The sequence below is a fragment of the Balearica regulorum genome, chromosome Z, assembly GCF_011004875.1.
Source record: "Balearica regulorum gibbericeps isolate bBalReg1 chromosome Z, bBalReg1.pri, whole genome shotgun sequence".
Classification (NCBI taxonomy): Eukaryota; Metazoa; Chordata; class Aves; order Gruiformes; family Gruidae; genus Balearica; species Balearica regulorum.
The window spans coordinates 63,717,452-63,737,595 of record NC_046220.1 but is presented as its reverse complement, the minus strand read 5'-3'; the positions used below and the strand labels follow the sequence as shown (position 1 = coordinate 63,737,595).

Genomic DNA, 20,144 nt, shown 5'->3' with positions numbered 1-20,144 from the left:
TGGAGCTCCATGCACTCCAGCTGGTGATTGACATAGAGGGTGACATCCTCTCCTCGTCTGCCCTGCCTGTCCTTCCTAAAGAGTCTGTGTCCTTCCATTCCAATGCTCCAGTCACAGGAGACATCCCACCACGTTTCCGTGATGCAAGTAAGATCATAGCCCTGCAGACATGCACACATCTCTTAACTCCTCTTGTTTATTCCCCATGCTACCTGTGTTTGCATAGAGGCATTTCAGTTGTGCCTCCGATGAGACTGACTTACTGGCTGGAGTGGCTGGAATTCCTTTGAAGTGTTTTACCAGTGTTTCCCTGTTGGTTCCCGTTGCCTCAGGAGCCCCTGGTTCATCTCCTCTAGACTTCTGCAGTGTATCCAGCACGTCTCTGAGCAGCAGGCTGAGGGCCCTCATTGGCACCCTGTCCCTCCAACCTTGGCATGTCATCCCACAACTTATTGCAGGCAAGCCTGATATTATCCACCTCCCCCTTCAAGCCTAGTTTAAAGCTCTGTCAATGAGCTCCGCTAGCTCCTGGGCAAAGACCCTTTTTCCCCTTTGAGAGAGGTGAATCCCATCTGAATTCATCAAGCCTGGTGCCATGTAGGCCATCCCATTGTCAAAAACCCCAAAACTGTGGCGGTGGCACCAGCCACAGAGCCATGTGTTTATGGACTGTGTCCATCTGTTCCTCCCACTGTCGCTGCCCTCAACTGGAAGGAGGGAGGAAAAAATAACCTGCACTCCAGATTCCTTCAGTAACTGTCCCAAGACCGTGAAGTCCCTTTTGATTGCTTTTGCATTAGGTGTCTCAGCTTTGTCCCCACCCACATGGAGGAGCAGTTGTGAGTAGTAGTCAGAGGGCTGTACCAGGCTGGGGAGTTTCCTCATAATGGCTTTAACACGGGCCCCAGGGAGGCAGCAGTCTTCTCTAAGAGGAGTGTCTGCTCTCCGTATTGGACCCTCTGTACTCCTCAGGAGGGAGTCCCCTACAACTATAACCTGCCTTTTCTCCATCATGGAGGTGGTCACAATACAGGGTGTGAGCCTTTTTGGTGTTGGTGATACTTCTGGTGTGGCTTGAGTGTCTTCCATGTCCTCCTTTGTCAGGCCTGCTAAAGCCAGAGCCTCATACCGGTTGTACAGAGGCACTTGGGAAGGTGAGGTGGGCAAGGAAGAGGTTTGCCTGCGATCCCAAGTGTGGACCTGCCTTCATTCACTCCTTCCTTTTAAGCTACTGCCTTCTGCCTGGCAGGGGGAGGATACAGAGTCCCCTTCATCTTGGGTTTTGCCTGGTATCTGTCCCTGTTTCTGTCTCAGGAAGGGCAGAGCTTTGCTCCACCAGTATATCTCTCTCAGCCTCCCTGATGCTCCTTAACCTTTCTACTTCCTCTCTTAAGTAGTTGTTTAACCTTAAGCAGGACCTGAACCACATTCAGGAGACCTAGCAATAGAAACATGCTGGTCTGAAGGTCCAAAGGATATTCAAAATTCTCATGAACTGTTCTAAGAGCTGTTGTAACTAGCCAAAAGGAAAAGGGGCAGTGAAGGTGTTCCCTTCTGTGTCCCCCATAGATTGCTTCTACACAGAAAAAAGTAGAGAAGGTAATTCCCAATACTTCCCAGGAGATAGCACCTGAGGTACGGAAGAGACAGCAATGCTGAATACACAAACCAAAATATTCTCATGGCCAATAATGCTATCTTATCATAAGCGAGTAGTACACCATGCAGCAAAAGGAACGTCCTCATCAAGCTCCCAGAAAAGATAAACAGCACCGTAGCAAATACATAATACCAGTAAGAACTCACAAAACACAACCATGTGAACAACTAATAAAACATTGTGTCCAGCAATTATTAATCTAATATAATGTACACTTGCAACTGATTTAATGTGCTCTGGTCAGATCTGTCGTTATCTCAACCCTTTGAGCTCCACGTTGGGTGCCAAAAAGGACTGTCATGGTTTAGCCCTGGCTGGCAACTAAGCACCATGCAGCTGCTCCCTCACTCCCTCTCCCCAGCAGGATGGCGGAGAGAATTGGAAGAGTGAAAAGTGAGAAAACTCATGGGTTGAGATAAAAACACTTTAATAGGAAAAACACAAAAAGGAAAATAATAATTATATATACCAACCAAGTGATGAACAGCACAATTTCTTATCACCCAAAGTCAATGCTATGCACAACCCCCAGCTGCCCAGCCTCCCAGCCCACGTGCACAAGCAGAACAAGACAAGGAATTCTTTACCACTTCCCAACAGCAGGCAGGTATTCAGTCATCTCCAGGAAAGCCAGGCTCCATCATGTAACAGTTACTTGGGAAGATAAACACCATCATTCTGAAGTTGATGCTGTGCAAGACCCCCAGCTGCCATGCCTCTCAGCCCACCCCCAGCTGCAAATGGGACATGACGTCATATGGTATGGAATATCTCTTTGGCCAGTTTGGGTCAGCTGTCCTGGCTGTGTCCCCTCCCACCTTCTTGGGTGCCTCCGCCTTCTCATTAGCAGGGGAGTATGAGAAGCTGAAAAGTCCTTGACTGCTTGGCAACAACTAAAAACATAAGTGTGTTATCAACATTATTCTCATCCTAAATCCAAAACACAGCACTACGCCATCTGCAAGAAAATTAACTCTATCCCTGCTGAAACCAGGACAGCAATCTTTGTGCCTTTTCTGTAAAATAGAGGACATAACTTATGTTTTAACTTTAATATGTTAATTAATTTATTTGTATTTAGAAAATATTAACTAACACTCAGTGTTTTTAAATATTATTAAGGAACCAGGTGGAAAAAAAGTAAAAATCATAGAATCTTGAACTTGGAAAAGACCTCTAAGCTCATCAAGTCCAACCGTCAATCCAACACCACCATGTCTACTAAACCATGTCCTGAAGTGCCACATCTACACATTTTTTGAACAGCTCCAAGGATGGTGACTCCACCATCTCTCTGGGCAGCCTGTTCTAATGCCTGAGCACTCTTTTGGTGAAGAAGTTTTTCCCAATAGCTAATCTAAACCTCCCTTGATGCAACTTGAGACCATTTCCTCTTGTCCTTTAGCTAGTTACTTGGGAGAAGAGACCAACACCCACAATATATTAGATTAGACGGTTTAAAATATTAGATGGTTTTCTAAAATGTAGCAGATGACATAGTGTTACTGAAAAGTTGTGTGTCAGATGCTTGGGAAGGCTTATTTTCAGCAAGTCTCTACAAGGTGTGACTAATGTATGTATGAAATGACAATGATACAATATTGGACATCCTCCAAAATTCTGATTTCTGTATCACCATCTTTACTACCTTTTCAATTTTTTCATGAGTGCTTCTAATGCTTCATTTGTTGGTGGAAGCTCTGTAACGCTCTTCACTGAAGTCGTAGGTACCAGAATGAGGTGCTCCCTATTGGGAAAACTGTGACAAGAATTTGTGAAGGAGCTGGTGCCTTTATGTGTTTTCTAGCTGCTGCTATCATCCCATTTATGTGTTTATAGAGTGGTTAAGAGTTCTTTTAGCCCTCCTCTGTTAAGGAAAAATACCAGTCTAGGCTTTGTGCCTCCAGCACAGATCCAGCTTGTTCTGTGTTCTTACACTTAATGTGGAAAAGTGGATATTTTTTGCAATGTAAATCAATTTCTTAGCCCTTGGTAAGTCCTAAGAGTTCAGTTATGCTCTGTGTTAAAGAACTGTATTTCCTTTCTGAATTTGTTTGACTGCTGTGTAGGATCCTGTGCTTTGTATAATAAATATGAGTATTTCTCTTGTGAGCGTCCTAGCATATAACCATCCATGAATATATCTAGCTAGTCTGCAACATTTGCAGATCCTGCTTTGTCTTGCAGCATGCTGCAGATTTATTTATTAAAAACAAAAATCCCAAAACAAAACAAAAAACCCCCTAACAACCATAAATATCTGTCAAGTAAAGTTAAGTTTTCATTCCTTTTGTTTATGATTCCATAACTTTTATCTGATAGATAGATAAAAGATAAAAGAATGTAACTTAAGGACCAAAATGTACCACATACTTCATTCTGTGAAAATGATCAGTTTGGGTACAGTGTAGGTAGTGAAAGGGGTGACAGCTGTGTTTCATGCTGGTGAGTGAAAATGCTAATCATTTAGTGTATGGATATGGCTAACGATGTGTGTGAGGTGTTGGCTGGGACACAGCATAATAATTTTATCTCTCTTTAAATTGATGTATGTTGGTAGTATCATTCCAGTGATAAAACTTAAAAGCTGAAAAGAAAATGATTCATCAATATCATCTTGTCAGTCATGTGCAGTGTCTTTTGCAACAGAAACACATGACACCACATTTTGGTTGGTTTTTTTTTCCCTAAATGTCATCAGCAATACTTTGTAGCTGAGATACAGTCACACTGACCAAGACAGTAGAATGGGAGAGAACCCAATAGAAATAGCAGAATCTAGTTACAATACTTGCTTTCTGGAACTTCAGTCTCTGGAAATCTCTGCATAATCTATATGAAAGTTTGGTTTTGAGACCACTCACATGTATTTAATACACTCTTCTTTTTCTTTTTTTTTTCTTTAGAGTATTACAATAACACAATATTTCACAGAGTAGTGCCTGGCTTTATAGTGCAGGGAGGTGATCCCACTGGTACTGGATCAGGTGGAGATTCAATCTATGGAGCTCCCTTCAAGGTACGTATCTGTATATCTTATGCATTAATTTTTGGTTACTCTCTATCAGTTATTCTTCCTAACATGTTAGGTTGTGAGAAAGCAAGCCTTATATTAGAAATGCAACATTATACATGTAGAGTACTTGCATCAGTATTTTTGAATACGCCTTTTTGAATTGAGAGTTTTTAAATCTAGCTGTTCTGATATTATGATAAATGTATAACCTCACTACCATGAACTTCACAAGGAAAAATAGGTAGGTGGCAGAGTGAAGAGTAGGTGTTGGTATGTGGCAAACTCAGGTGCAGAAATGTACGTTGTTTACGCAGGTTGTATCTCATTTAGCAAAGGTCTCTGAATGTTGTATATGTGTTCATTGGTATTATTGATACCAGCATGGCTCATCTCTTAACCAGGAAGCTCAGATCCTGAGTGAAGCTACACACACACAGCAGCTGTGTTCTGTTCTGTTCTGCCTGCTTTTTTTATTTCAGATGGGGCAGGCAACTGTAACTTGTGACTAAAGCTGCATAGCCTGTTCCTGAGCCTTCCATCTCCCTGCTGCTAGAGTAGACTCATATGTATAACACAAACATGAATTTTGTGGAAAGGATTGGCACCTGAGCAGAGAACAAAACAAAAATTACCAATATTGTGGTAGCATCGGTGCTTAAAATTAGTGCTATCTCAGTATTGCAGTGTTTAGAATTGTGATACTACCATGGTGTTAATATATTACTGTCATGGTTTAACCCTGGCCGGCAGCTAAGCCCCACGCAGGTGCTCACTCACCACCCACCCACTCATACACACACCCCCGGCATGAATGGGGAAAGAATCAGAAGAGTGAAAATGAGAAAACTCGTGGGTTGAAATAAAGATGGTTTAATAGGTAAAGCAAAAGCTGCATGTGCAAGCAAAGCAAAATAAAGAATTCATTCACTACTTCCCATGAGCAGGCAGGTGTTCAGCCATCCCCAGGAAAACAGGGCTCCATCACGCATAGCAGTGACTTGGGAAGGCAAATGCCATCACTCTGAACATCTCCTCTTTCCTCCTCCTTCCCCCTGCTTTATAGGCTGAGCATGACGTCATATGGTATGGAGTATCCCTTTGGTCAGTTGGGGTCAGCTGTCCTGGCTGTGTCCCCTCCCAACTCCTTGTGCACCCCCAGCCCACTCGCTGGTGGGGGTGTTATCAACACTGTTTCCAGCACAAATCTAAAATATAGCCTCATACCAGCTACTATGAAGAAAATTAATTCTATCTCGGCCAAAACCCAGCACAATTACTCATTGCTTTCACCTTGCTTTGAAAGTAGTCCTATTCTGTCTCTGTCTTATGGTCCGGAAAATGTTCTTCCTATGGATTTTTGTGATACTGTCCTATTACAGTCTGTTATTGAGCTTCCAGTTATTTTACATGAATTAGGATTTTTCCTGTAAAGAGAGTGGTTAACAAGAATGAAAGTTTTACAAGAAACGTATGAAATGCAGTTACTTTTAGAAATGCTTAGGATTTTGTTTAATATTGGTGGGATGATAAATTCCAACAAAAGTAATGAATAACAGTTATTAGACAATGATCAGAGAAAGAGAAAGTTAAGATAGAATTTAGATTTTGTTTTTTATTAAATCATAGAATCATAGAATGGTTTGGGTTGGAAAGGACCTTAAAGATCATCTAGTTCCAACCCCTCTGCTGCGGGCAGGGACACCCTCCACTAGACCACGTTGCCCAAAGCCCCATCCAACCTGGTCTTAAACACTTCCAGGGATGGGGCAGCCACAACCTCTTTGGGCAAATCATGTATGTTTCTATTATTGATATACTAGTTTCTAACATTTTTCTTTTGCTTTGTTGGTTATGTGCTTATGGTTTCTTCTGAAAGATTTTTCACTTGTTTGCATTATTACAGGCACTAAGAAGAAAAAACATTGACTAAAAATATTTTCTGCTGAAAACAGAAGCTTTTAAATACAATCGTGACCTTAACTTTCAAAACACTTTGGTTTTATTTCTGTCTGAATTTAAAAGAAAATTAACAGCATAGTTCTGTGTGTGCATATTGACGTAGATAAGCCATAGCGAAAGAAGGGAAAAAATAGCTACATACTTAAATCCTGTTCTTTTCTCTTCTGTCTTTGCCAGGATGAGTTCCATTCGCGATTGCGATTTAATCGAAGAGGACTTGTTGCTATGGCAAATGCTGGGCCCCATGATAATGGGAGTCAATTTTTCTTTACGTTGGGTCGTGCAGATGAACTTAATAACAAGCACACAATCTTTGGAAAGGTCTGCTACAGAGACTAGAGTCCCAGTTTGAGTTTGGCAGAAGCTACTATAACTTTCTCTGTATTCAAAGGCAATTTTAATGTTGCTTGCTGCTATGTACATTTGAAATTTATTTCACTGCTTTCTAATCTGTCTCTGTTCTCTTTGTTTCCCACATGTGGTAGAAATGTTTCTATGTTCCTATAATTATCTACTTTGCTGCTGTTATTCTTCTAAATTATATTTTTTGTGTTGTGTTCCCTTTGAATAATCTTACTAATATTATTATGGCTCTGTCTTATTAATCAGTTCATTCTAATACTGAAGACAATTTAGAAAATTCTGTTTGTAAATTCTAATTACCTGAGAAGAATCAGGAAAATGAAAAACATAAGATGAATTTACCACTTGATTTACTTGAAAGAAAATAATCTATCTGGGTTTTTTATTTCACAATGTCTTTTATTTTCCTGTTTCACAGCTCACAGTAAGAGTTTGACATTTTCCTCTGCATACGCTCTCAAAAGTGCAGGTTTAGCTACCTGTATTCATTCAACTTTTGCTGTAAAATTTAAAGAAAAAAACCCAAACCTTTGTACATTGCACTTGCTGTCTTTTAGATGTCTTACATGCTTACAGTATTTCCTATGTAATTTGTATTTGCAAAATTCTTTGCATAATAATTGCCTTACATTTTGCAGAATAATTAACAAAAAATACAGGCAAAGGCTTTCAAACCTTTTTTTATAAATATGACAGGTTACAGGGGATACAATATATAACATGTTGCGCCTGGCTGAAGTAGAAGTTGACAAGGAAGAGAGACCTCTCAGTCCACACAAAATAAGAAGTAGTGAGGTGAGTATGTTCTGTTTTGAAATTTTAAAATGCTTTTGTTTGTAGTGTTCAGAAAACTGTGTTCTAGTATGAAAAATTGGCATGTCTTTTTATATATTGTTTTGAAATACTGAATCATTTAATTATAACAAAATACTGAAGATACATCTAAAATAATACTTTTTCAACAGGTTTTGTTTAATCCTTTTGATGACATTGTTCCAAGACCGAATAGAAAGCTGAAGAAGGAAAAACCAGAAGAAGAAACTAAAAAGTCCAAAGTAAAAGGCACAAAGTAAATATATGCAACATAAGTGGTGGTTAATTTTCTTTCACCTTTAATTTGCAGCTTGGTAGGTTTTTATTTCTGCTTTTGAAACACAAGGCTTTACCAAATTGCACGGAGGAATGTTCTCTGATCTTAGGAAAACCTAAGGAAAACCTTTTTCTGAAGAGAGCTTGCAAATCAGTTGCTCTGACTGAAGTGGTTACTGTGCATCAGCTGAGGTGCGCAAAAGAGAGGTAAAAGGTAGCTTAAGCCTTTCCCATGGGCAAGAATGTACAGTCATTCTCTTGTGACTGAGATGACACTGAAGTTAATGTGTACTAGTAACCAGGTCATAGCTCAGTTTGAGGTTTCTGAACTTATTTTAATAGCTGTCACTTCTCTCCCACTAAAATAGTTAGCAAAAGGGAAGCGTTTTGACAGGGGAAATTTCAGTTTCTGTGAATGAAATTTGATAGTCATAAGCATGCATTGAAAAGTAATAGGAAATCTAAAGTTTGTGTATGCTGTCAGTTCTGTTGGACAGAAATACATGGTGTGACTGGTTCCAGCATAGTGTGAATAAATGAAAAAATCATTATTTCTTTTAATTACATTCTGTGAATGTGTGTGCATTTGATGCCTTTCTGAGCTGTCATATGTTGAAAATTTTGTGTTTGGTACTTGAATGTTGCTCTGTTGAAAAAAAAAAAAACCGCAACTGCTCTGTTTTCAGAGTTGTCAGCATTTAAGAGTCTGTGAAAGTTAGTCAAGGCAGACTTTCTTAGATTCCATCTTACCATTTTCTAAGTGATGCTTAGCTATCCTGTTTTGTCCTAGGAATAGAACAGAACATGCTTCTCTAAATATTTGTGGTTTATTGCAAAACAACGTTGTAGTTGTTTGAAATTGGAACATTTAGCAGGACAAAAAGTTTTTTTAAAAATTGCATACAATATGAAAGTAAAATTTTTTAAAGTTCATGGAATGTTAAGACAGTATTTAAAGTTTTACTAGAAAATGCATTTTCTCTCTTAAAGAAATTTTAACCTGCTTTCCTTTGGGGAAGAAGCTGAAGAAGAAGAGGAGGAAGTCAATAGAGTTAGTCAGGTACTGTACCAAATCATCCCCATTTTTCTTTTCAACTTAAAGTTATCTCTTTTGCATGTTTGTGAAAAGCTTTAAAGTTCTTAATCTTGTCTTATGTTTGAGTTTTGAACATAATACTAGAAATTACTTCAGTTTTTATGATTCTACGATTTTAATATGTTGAAAAAACAGAGGTTTTTAGCTTTTCTAATTTTGCAGGTGCCTTCAGTTACTGCGTGATATTTTTACATTTCCATAAACATAAAGTTTCATACTTCATAGTGTAGATCTATGCTACTGTTTAAAATTCATGGAGGGGATAGGTACTTTATTCTTCTTCACCTCATTAATTATGGGAGAGTGATTTGATGGTAAAATACTTGAGGTTTGAAATAAATCAACTTGTTCATTGCCAGTGCATTCTTAGCTCCCTTTTCTTATGTATATCCATTCTGTGTGCAAAATGAAGTGGGGTTATTGTGGGGAAAATAGTGCATTGTCATAATTAAATATTGCACTATTATGAATTGTCCACATTCACAGAACTAGGGTTGCATAGGTAGTCTTTGATCTAACGTTTCCTCATCTGACTTTGCCACTTAAATGAGGTTAGTTTAAAAATTTCTTTAACAAGTTGTCATTGTCATTTCTACTGCTGACCAAATAATTTCTCTAGAGCCCTAGGCTGTCTTCATTATTTGTAGTGTTTGGGTACCTACCTGTTTCAGTTAGTGATCAGGCTACATGGTTCTGAGTTCTGTACCATGTAAGTGAAAAAATGGTCCTTAAGATTTAGTAAAAAGACAACAGTGAATAATGATGGACAGTATTACAGTGAGATTGTACCAGTCAGGATGATTGTAGAGATTTATCACAACACTAGTTTTAAATATTTTTCTTTCTTGTTTCAACTTACCAGTCAGACTAATTATACTTGTTTACTGTAACATCTTTGGTTCTGCTCTTGGTATATGTCTGGGTTTTAATATTGCATTTAACTCAGTTGTTTTGATGATCTTCCCTTTCACACCAAATACTTGCTTTTCAGTCTAAAATTGTCTAAATAGAAGACCTCTTTCATGACAAGCCCAGTTTCAGTGTTGTCATGCTGTCTTCAACTCAGTCTTAAAATCTTATCCTTATATTTGTCCTGACTGAATTCTGGACTAGCTGTAGCTGGGGAAATAACCAAATCAACTGTTTCTGAAGAATTTCTGTTCATTCTTTACGACAGAATGAAACCTTTTTTCCCAAACCTCATTGCTTGTTTCTGATAGGTCTAGATCAGTATCTCTGCAGTTCTGGACATAATCTTGATTAAGGTGAAGTATGTGAACTTCTGCACCAACTTTCATTCTCTGTTTTCGATAAGAAAAATTGAAGGTCAAAGTTACTAATGGGATTCTTAGACATCTACAATTTCGGAATCCTTCTGTGGACTTTTTTGGTTGTTAGATGCAGTAAGTCTTGCTTGTTTCAATGTAAGAAGGGTATAGTTTTAAGGACTGAAGTTGAGAGGAAAATCTGCAAGTAACTGAGGAATCCTCTAACAGATCTGGGAAAAGGGAACAGGCTGACGCTAAAATTATCTAAAGAGTAAATGAAAACACCATGTATCAGGATGAAATTTTTGTGGTATTTAATGGTTTCATGCTTACATGTGAAAAATAAGAATTCTTGTCTTAATCACATCATAGTAACCAAGTAAGTATTGAATTTAAGAACGCATGTCCTGGGCTGCATCAAAAGAAGTGTGACCAGCAGGTCGAGGGAGGTGATCCTGCCCCTCTACTCTGCTCTGGTGAGACCCCACCTTGAGTACTGCGTCCAGCTCTGGGGGCCCCAGTACCAGAAAGACATGAAGCTGTTGGAATGAGTCCAGAGGAGGGCCACGAAGCTGATCAGAGGGCTGGAGCACCTCTGCTCTGAGGACAGGCTGAGAGAGTTGGGGTTGTTCAGCCTGGAGAAGAGAAGGCTCTGGGGAGACCTTATTGCGGCTTACCAGTATCTGAAGGGGGCCTACAGGAAAGCTGGAGAGGGACTGTTTATGAGGGAGTGTAGTGACAGGACAAGGGGTAATGGGTTTAAGCTGAAGGAGGGTCGATTTAGACTACATGTTAGAAAGAAATTCTTTACTGTGAGGGTGGTGAGGCACTGGAACAGGTTGCCCAAATAGGTTGTGGAGGCCCCATCCCTGGAAGTGTTCAAGGCCAGGTTGGATGGGGCTTTGGGCAACGTGGTCTAGTGGAGGGTGTCCCTGCCCTCAACAGGTGGGTTGGAACTAGATGATCTTTAAGGTCCCTTCCAACCCAAACCATTCTATGATTTTCCTCATTATGAACAATTTTCTACTCTGGACTTGTTCAGCCTGTGCTGCACTTAGTCTAAGTGAGGGAATATATTTTGCCTTTGCTGCAATGCATCACCAGACTCATGTTCCTGAGACTGTACAAAGAAGGGCAAGAAGGATAACTGGGGATATGGATCATGGTAACTTTAAAAAAAGAGAGAGAGGGAAGGAAAGATGGGAGTGGTTATTCCCTGTTTCTTACAGTATGAAAATTGAGACACAAAGATAAATGAGCAAATAAATATACAAAGAAAAACTATTTTTCCCTCCTGGAATTTAAGTTGTGACCATTTATGCCACAGAACATGATTAAAATGAGAAGCACAAATACTTCCAAAAAGGGATTAAACAAGGGATTAGGGCCATTGGCGTCTTTTAAATGTTACAGGTCATATTGTGTCTTCTGTATCAGGAGAGCCTCTGAATGGTTATATTATAGAGAAAATGAATCTTAGAAAACTTATGTACCCCAGGGGGTTATAGAACACAGAAATCACAGGATTAGGGAGGTTTGTGTCAAGGAGTCGCAAGAGCAGAATGGCTGCATGAGGGAGGGTGAGCGAGGAGGCAAGAGTGATTCCAGCAGGCAGTGCGCTCACCAGCACGGGCACAATCCCATAGAGTCTGGATACAGTAGCTGGAGTTGGTTGCTGGTAACAGGGTCCATCAACAATCCTGGACACAGCAAGCAATAACCAAGACCAAGATCCCCATCTAGAGAGTCCAATCAGGAGCAGCAAGAGATGGGACAGGAGACAGGGCTGGAGACAAGTCTACAATATGAGTCCAGTAAGCCCATCCAGAAGACAGGGTTAGATGCAGGTACAGCTCTGACATAGCTCAGGCAGTGAGTGGATTCTCAGGCCTGACCTGAAATGGTGCTCATGGGCAGAGGAGCTCCAGGTAAAACTCCTCAAGGTCGCTAAGGCTATAAGTGCAGTTGGGGACCTGAGAGTGAGGCTCCCACTGGTTGTTGATTAATGTGTAAACTGAAGCTTTCTGTGTCCAAACTGACGATTTAATTGTCTGTACTTGTTTGGAGCAGTTCACGAAGGTCATAAGCACTCATCTTGTGGTTCTTCTAGCTCCTGAACACACACACAAATTACTTGATGAAGGAAGTAATTTTTCATATTGCTGAATGTCTTTTTTTCTACATAATAAAAAATGGAAGTTGTGTTTAAATCAGTAAGATTTTATTAATCACACAACTACTGTCTTCCTGAAAGGATTATAAAATGCAGCTGAAATGGAGTCATTCAGGTCACAATACAGACTGTTTCTGTAACAGAGATTTTCAGTCTGATTTCAGTCTGAAATTTAAGTGTACTTTTTGGATTAGCATGGGGAATGCTTTCTTACTGCACTCTTCCTGCCTGAAGATCTTATATGTTGTTACATTTATTTGACTGCTTTCTTCAGTAGACAATTCCTGCATGATGTATTGCAGAATGATGTATTGCAGGTTGTTAATTTCTTTTTTTTTTTTAATTTTTCCTAGGGGTCTAATTAGTGTTCCACCAGTTGCTTTGTACATGGTAGTTCTTTGAGTTGTCATATGCCATTATTGGAAAGTGAAGTTCTTACCTCTTCATTCACTCAACTATATATGCTAGACCATGTATCTTTATGATGTGTAATGATTCTGATGATTAAACAGCCTTTTTTCTTTTTTTTATTTCCTGTTTCCATTAAAATTAAGTGCATTGCTATTGCAAAAATACTTTTTAAATCCATGGGGTCAGTTTGATGCTCTTCTTTCATAAACACCTACTCTGTTCTTTTGCTATTCAGAGTGTTTATGATTCCTGGTTAGGACAAAGCTAACAAGAAACAAACTGTCTTTTTCTTGTCATTATCCTTTTTCACCCCCTGTTCTCTTAGACACTGAATTTTATAATACCTTTTTTCTTTTTTTTTTTTTTTAACAGAGCATGAAGGGAAAAAGTAAAAGTAGTCATGATCTACTGAAGGATGATCCACATCTAAGCTCAGTTCCTGCTGTCAAAAGGTTAATCTGTGATTTCCAATTTCCAGAACAGATTTACATTCAGGATGTTAAACCTGATTAGCATTGTGTATACTCATTGTTTGTCTGTTAGTAGTCTTTAAGAAATTAAGAATGTCAGTGCTGGATTGGACCAAATGTTCCTCTAATCCACTATGCTGTCACCAACATTGGCCATCATTGGATGCCCAACAAAGAATAGAATCAGGGCAAGCATAATGTTTAGCTGAGTAGTCTCCCAACCCTCCATCTACTTTGAGCTCAGGCAACTGTCAGGGGTTGACGTGGTTCATCTATTTAGTAATCCTTAATAGAGCTGTCATCAAAGTAGTGAATGTCTCTTGTAATATTGTCTACATTCACACCCTTTATATCTCTCTTGCCCACAATCCCTTCCGAGGGAGCCTATCTCTTTTCTAGCCTAAACTTCTAAAGCCTGCTCAACTTACCTTCACACAGAAGTTGTTCTGTACTTGTGGTTATTCTTGTTGCTCTTCCCAATCCTGATTCTGTTCTAAAATATATTTTTTTTTTCAAATATAAACAACATATTAAAAATGAGGTGAATCATAAATCAATATGCTTGCATAAGGGTAGTCTCTGTTTTCTTCTCTATTTCTTTTTAATACTTCTTGACTTTGATTTGTTTTTTAACCACTGTTGAGTATTGATCTGAGACAATTGCATGAAAATGTATCAGCTCCAAGAATTTGCTTATTATAGATTCACAGAATAGTTTGGGTTGGAAGGTGCCATTAAAGGTCATTGAATCAACCCCCCCCCAACCTGCACTGAGCAGGGACATCTTCAACGAGATCAGGTTCCTCAGAGCCCTGTCCAGCCTGACCTTGAATGTTTCCAGGGATGGGGCATCTGCCACCGCTCTGGGCAACCTGTTCCAGTGTTTCCCCACCTTCGCAATAAAAGTTCTCCTCCTTATATCTAGTCTGAGTCTGCCCTCTTTTAGTTTAAAACCATTACCCCTTGTCCTATCGCTACAGGCCCTGGTGAAAAGTCTGTCCCCATCTTTCTTATAAGCCCTCTTTAGGTACTGGAAGGCTGCAATAAGGTCTCCCCAGAGCCTTCTCTTCTCCAGGCTGAACAACCCCAACTTTCTCAGCCTGTCTCCATAGGAGAGGTGCTCTAGCTCTCATCATCTTTGTGGCCCTCCTCTGGACTCAGTCCAACAACTCTATGTCCTTCTTATGTTGGGGGTCCCAGAGCTGGATGTAGTACTCCAGGTGGAGTCTCAGGAGAGCGGAGTAGAGGGGCAGAGTCACCTCCCTTGACATGCTGGTCACGCTGCTTTTGATGCAGCCCAGGATACGCTTGGCTTTCTGGGCTGCAAGCGCACACTGCCGGCTCATGTTGAGCTTCTCGTCAATCAATACCCCCAAGTCCTTCTCCTCAGGGCTGCTCTTAATCCCTTCATCTCCCAGCCTCTATTGATACCAGGAGTTGCCCTGACCCATGTGCAGGCTTGCACTTGGCCTTGTTGAACCTCCTGAGGTTCACATGGGCCCACTTCTCAAGCTTGTCCAGGTCCCTCTGAATGGCATCCCGTCCCTCAGGTGTGTCAGCTGCACCACTCAGCTTGGTGTCATCTGCAGACTTGCTGAGGGTGCACTCAATCCCACTGTCCATGTTATTGGTACAGATGCTAAACAGTACTGGTCCCAGTACAGACCCCTGAGGGACACATCATGATCAATGATGGTCAGCTGAGAACGCCTTGTTCTGTGTGTGGAGCTCCTTGTTCTGTATGTAGGACTCCTTTTCCTCATGTGTACAGCTTTACTTTTATCTACTTCAAATTTCAGCTATCATTTTATTATCTTATATTTCAAGTCCTTCTGCAATTCTTCAGTCTGCTCTTGGCTTTACTAACTTAGTATTAACAAAAACCCCAGTGACCTGGCTGTTTGCCTGCTTTGTTACTGAGCTCAGTGAACAGCTCAAGCCCCAGCACAGACTACATATACCCTAGTGATCTTCCTCCATTGCAAGGAGTGATTGTTTGCTTCTAACTTTTGCTTCCCATGTTTTAAATTTTATTTATTCATGCATGAACTTTGCCATCTCCCCAGGACTACTAAGTTTCCTTAAAAACCTTTGGTTAGAGATTCTATGTGAGTACAAATATATCAGAGAGATTATCCACAAACACGTGTAGTCGCTTCAAAACACTCCGAGATGTTGGTAAGGCAGTTCCCTTTATAGCCATGTCACAAATCCCACATGGGTCATTTTGCATCTTACTGTGCTTTTTACTTGTTCAAAATTACAGACCTGGATGCATTCTAAATATTTTCTTTAATACTTATAAATGTGGTTTTGGTAGGGTTGTGGGGTTTTTTAGTTATAATCTTCTATTAAGAAACACTTCCACAGAGAGTTTTAATTTTTTAAATTAAATTAATGTCTTTGATTCCAACAGATTTACAGTTTCTATGATTACCTTGATTACTTATTGATGGCTTAGAGTGCACCTCAAAGCTTTGACTTTTGGAGTTTCTTTAATATTCCTTGCTTTGTTTCTGTAACGTAACTTTTTTTTTAAAATTGTGGGATGGAAAAATCTTCAAGGGTCTTTATTATTAGTTTGTGACAGTTAACAGTAGATATGTTACCCTTAGTGTATTCAATAGATACTACGCTGTATCTCTACAACAAATGAACTTTTGATGTTAGGCTTACTTATCAGTACAGTGCATGTCGAACACGCCTATGTAAAGAAGGCTTTCTAAGGCTTTAATTTGCAATGAAATGCTAGAAATTGATATGAGAGAAAAAAAGTCCATCTTAAGTGAGGTTGTTTTGTGTTTTTTTTCCTTTTAACTGTATACATCAGTGTTTTGTCTGGATAGCTCAAGATATGATTAGAATTTTTCCATTGTATGAAAGTTGGTGGTTTTATCTTGTGTTTTTTAAACTATTCTAATTAGAAAGTCAAATGATAGAAAAGACTGATAATTGATACTTTTGAGATGAATGTGAGGATGATATAAATGACTAAGTTGACTAAAATTTCAAGTAGCTAACAAAAAAAAATTTTGTAAGAACTGGGCTTTTTTAAGCAGTATTTTAAGTTTCATCTGGTACTTCAAAGTACTTATGATTCTTTTTCTTCTTTTAGTGAATCAGCAAGTGAAGAAAGGGACTTGAGTGAGGTAAGTAACATTTTTTTACAAATAAGTCTTTGCTTTTTACTCTGTGTGAATTAGATTTTCCTGGGGAAACAAATGGTACTTTAGAGATTCTTGAAAAATAGCTCAAGTCAGATTTCCAGCAACAGGCTGGAGCCCCTTTCAGAGTTGTAAGGTTTGGCCATTGTGAACATTCACAGCAGGGTAGAGTTACTACTGCATACTACCTACTGCATTTTATAAAAACTGCTTACCAGATATTTTGGTCAGTAGATTAGGTATATGAGGGGTTATGTTCCGCTGAGTGACAAACCATTAATAAAAGCCCTGAAATTGCTTCTTAAAAAGAAAAAATTAAGTTTGTCATGAATAACAGTATAACTCCAATGTCTGAGGTGAAATCTGCGTGTAAGAGTACTGTTGGAAAGATTTCTTTAAGAAAACAAAACTTCAGTGACTGTTTATCACTTAAATTGTATTGATCAAGACTGTCACCTCTGAAAGACAGGAAATCTGAATAACCAAGCTGTAAAACTCAACCAAACATGTAGGCTATTTTAATTACAAGGAGATTGTCATACATGGTGCAGATTAAGGTTGCTAGATGAAGTATGTCTTTGCCTTCAGCCATAGGTCATGGGGGTACCCCTTTGAGTTGCTGTTGAGACAAGGATGTAATATTTGAATGTAATCTCCCATTCCCCAGACTGAATCCTGAAAAGTACTGTTTTCCATTTCTATCCACCATGCACGGGTACTGCACTGTGGAAGTGAAGGAAGGACACAATCTATCCTGTTCTTGTGCTTAAAAAAAACCAGTCTGCTTCTACCTTGTTTCCTGGTTTTTCTTCTACAAAACATAGTATAAGTTCAGGTTCTTGGACTCTTCTCCTTTGTAATTTCTGCTGTGCAGGAGCTTTTAAGTGTTAGAAGGATTCTGAGATGGGTATTTAATTAATAATTCTTCATGTGTTCAAATAGCCCATTGTTAAGTGAACTGCATTTGGGAATATAAAACAGAGACATGTTAGATATATTTAAATAATTAATTTTTTTCAGCCTAATTAATCTGAATGCCGTTGGAACAATGTCATGAAGTAGGAAATAGGAAGGTTTTTTTTTTCTCTAGTGCAGGTGCTCTACTTAGATTTCATTTCATTGAAAGATCTTAGCTAGAATCTAAGACAGTTACCTGAGCCTTGTAAAGTGGTACTAGTATTTTATCATCTCTCTTGGATTTATTTCAGTTAACACATCACAGGATCGCTTTCACATTTACACGGCTGCAACACGTTGGTAGTTTTATAGCCATCCTATGACCAAATAATTCTTCCAGATCTCCCTACCTCCCCCAAATAACAAGTCCTTGGCATGTAAGAGAAACTCTTGTTATTATTCCCTAAGTGCTTGACCTTGTTGTTCATGCTATTAAATATCATCCTGTTTCTCTTACTGCAGTCCTCAAGGTCATATATTTCATGCTCTGAGAGTCGGATCCTTTGTATTAACAGTACCTCATCGCTATTTGTTAAACCTTTTTTTGTGCCTAAGTCATTAATGAGAACATCATATGAAATGTGTTCACAAGACACAAATTTTTTCTGCACCAGTGACATTCCTCTGTTTCCTATTTCTGCACAACTTGTTTTCCTCTCCCTATTTGTCAGATAGGTACTGAACAGTAAGTTTCGTGTAGTACTATGGATAAAGTTTGATATCCACCCCCTAATTCAGTAATGGCTAAATCATATTACATTCAGTAGCCGTTAGTCATTCTGACACAAAATCTCTCAATACAATTTTGTCAGTGTTTTCCTAGAAGAAAACTGGTGAAATCCTGTGTAGAGTGAGGGCAATGGAAGGTTTGGGAAGTAGGGGATTCAGCTGAGTTGGACAGGTTGAACCATTTTCTCTCTCCCATTTCAAAATACCATCCATAGAACATCACCTCCTGTTACTCAGATTTCTGCAATTTTTAATTAGCTTACTAGTTACCAATTGCAATTTGTCTAGGGTTGTCCATTTTTATTCTAGAAATTCTGCTGTCCAACTCTGTGTTTCAGTGAAATGCTCTTACCTAACCGCTAGCCAAATCTCCCCCAGGAGTCTGTCTTTATCCTTGACTGTTAAATACCTTTAACACAGTCCTGTCGCATTCCTTTTCTGGATTCTGCTCCCTGCCATTGAGGTCTGTTGTCATGCCATCTCCCCAACAATTTATCAAGTTAGCAAATCCTTCAGGAAGTTTCATTATCTCCTCTATCATGGATGGATAACTTCCTGGGAAATTAAGTGAAATTCTGATCCTGTTCCATTTTTCTCTTTCTCCTATCTAAATCAAACAGACAACACCCCCACAACCACCTTTCAGTTATTTCATTTACAAAATATTCAGCTATTTTACTGTGCTGAATATTCACAGATTTCGGTTTTTTATTCCTGACTGGTCTCATCTAGATCTAAAATCTAAGCATGGTGGTCTGAAGATTCCTAAATAATGACTCACATACAACATCTGAAATCTAGTTCTTGATTTTTCTCTTCTATTCCCAAAATTGTGCCTCTTGCTGCTTTTATTTTTCTCCCCTCTTCCTTTCCATGTTTATGGACGTGGTCTTCATGCTACTCTTCCTCCTACCTGTCAGTCACACTCGGGACATGTACATTGTCTTCAGTGTTCCTCTCCAAGTGCTGACATCCTGGCGGTCTCCTGGATACAGTACAGTCCTTTGGAATACCATTTCTAAGTCTGTCCTGTCTCTTTGTGTAGTTAAAGTTATAATCACGTAGCATCTTATGCTTTTTTTTTCAGCTAATAAGCATCACTCCAAAATAAATATACAAAGATGTACCATCTAGTCTTTGAGCTGGCATCCTTCCATTGAGATTCATGCAGGCTTCCTTCTTCAAGGAAGAAAGTAGTCAAACTTAGATCCCTTGGTCTAGTCAGGCTTCTTAATTACTGAAAGGAATAACATATTTCTCCCTCAAAATATCTTTGAACTAAGGTGGATTATCCCCTTTTGCCTTCCTCTGCTAGGCCTGGAAATACAGTACCTCTGTGGCAAGTCAGGATGATTGATTCCACAGGTTTTCACAGCCTCTTTTGATCACTGTGGTATTTGTAAATGCCCTTACAGAGACTAATGGGCAAACCTCTTCCATCCCATCATGACTGTAGCATAGCCCTGTGGCAGGAAGTTCTTAATAAGTTTTATGGCTTTTTTAGTGGAAAATGAAGGAAATGTTTAATGGGTTGCCTTGATGAAATTTTGGATTCATGAACAATGACCAGACTAATACCACGTTGTTATGAGGTCTTCTGCAGACCTATAAAGGTTTGCAGTCTAGAATAGACTGGTTTAGTTTTTTAAGCCATACAGAAAACCTAATTTTTGTGTGAAAAAATATTTAATTATCATATTTCTAATTTTTTGTTCCTTCTGAAGCAAATAAGGAGATATTTGTTTGAAAAGTTTGTTGTGAAATTAAGTTTTTTCTCTTTTTTGCTAAG

At 39.2% G+C, this 20,144-nt stretch overlaps 1 protein-coding gene across 1 annotated transcript in view; it reads left to right on the top strand.

Annotated features, from left to right (window-relative positions):
• The window catches only part of CWC27 (CWC27 spliceosome associated cyclophilin), a 128,905-nt gene that overhangs the window by 7,940 nt on the left and 100,821 nt on the right, over nucleotides 1-20,144 (top strand). The window contains exons 3-9 of the mRNA XM_075739432.1: nucleotides 4,567-4,679; nucleotides 6,813-6,956; nucleotides 7,695-7,793; nucleotides 7,964-8,067; nucleotides 9,078-9,147; nucleotides 13,408-13,487; nucleotides 16,621-16,654. Coding sequence (XP_075595547.1) covers nucleotides 4,567-4,679; nucleotides 6,813-6,956; nucleotides 7,695-7,793; nucleotides 7,964-8,067; nucleotides 9,078-9,147; nucleotides 13,408-13,487; nucleotides 16,621-16,654 — 644 coding nt within the window. The remainder of the gene's footprint in view (nucleotides 1-4,566; nucleotides 4,680-6,812; nucleotides 6,957-7,694; nucleotides 7,794-7,963; nucleotides 8,068-9,077; nucleotides 9,148-13,407; nucleotides 13,488-16,620; nucleotides 16,655-20,144) is intronic.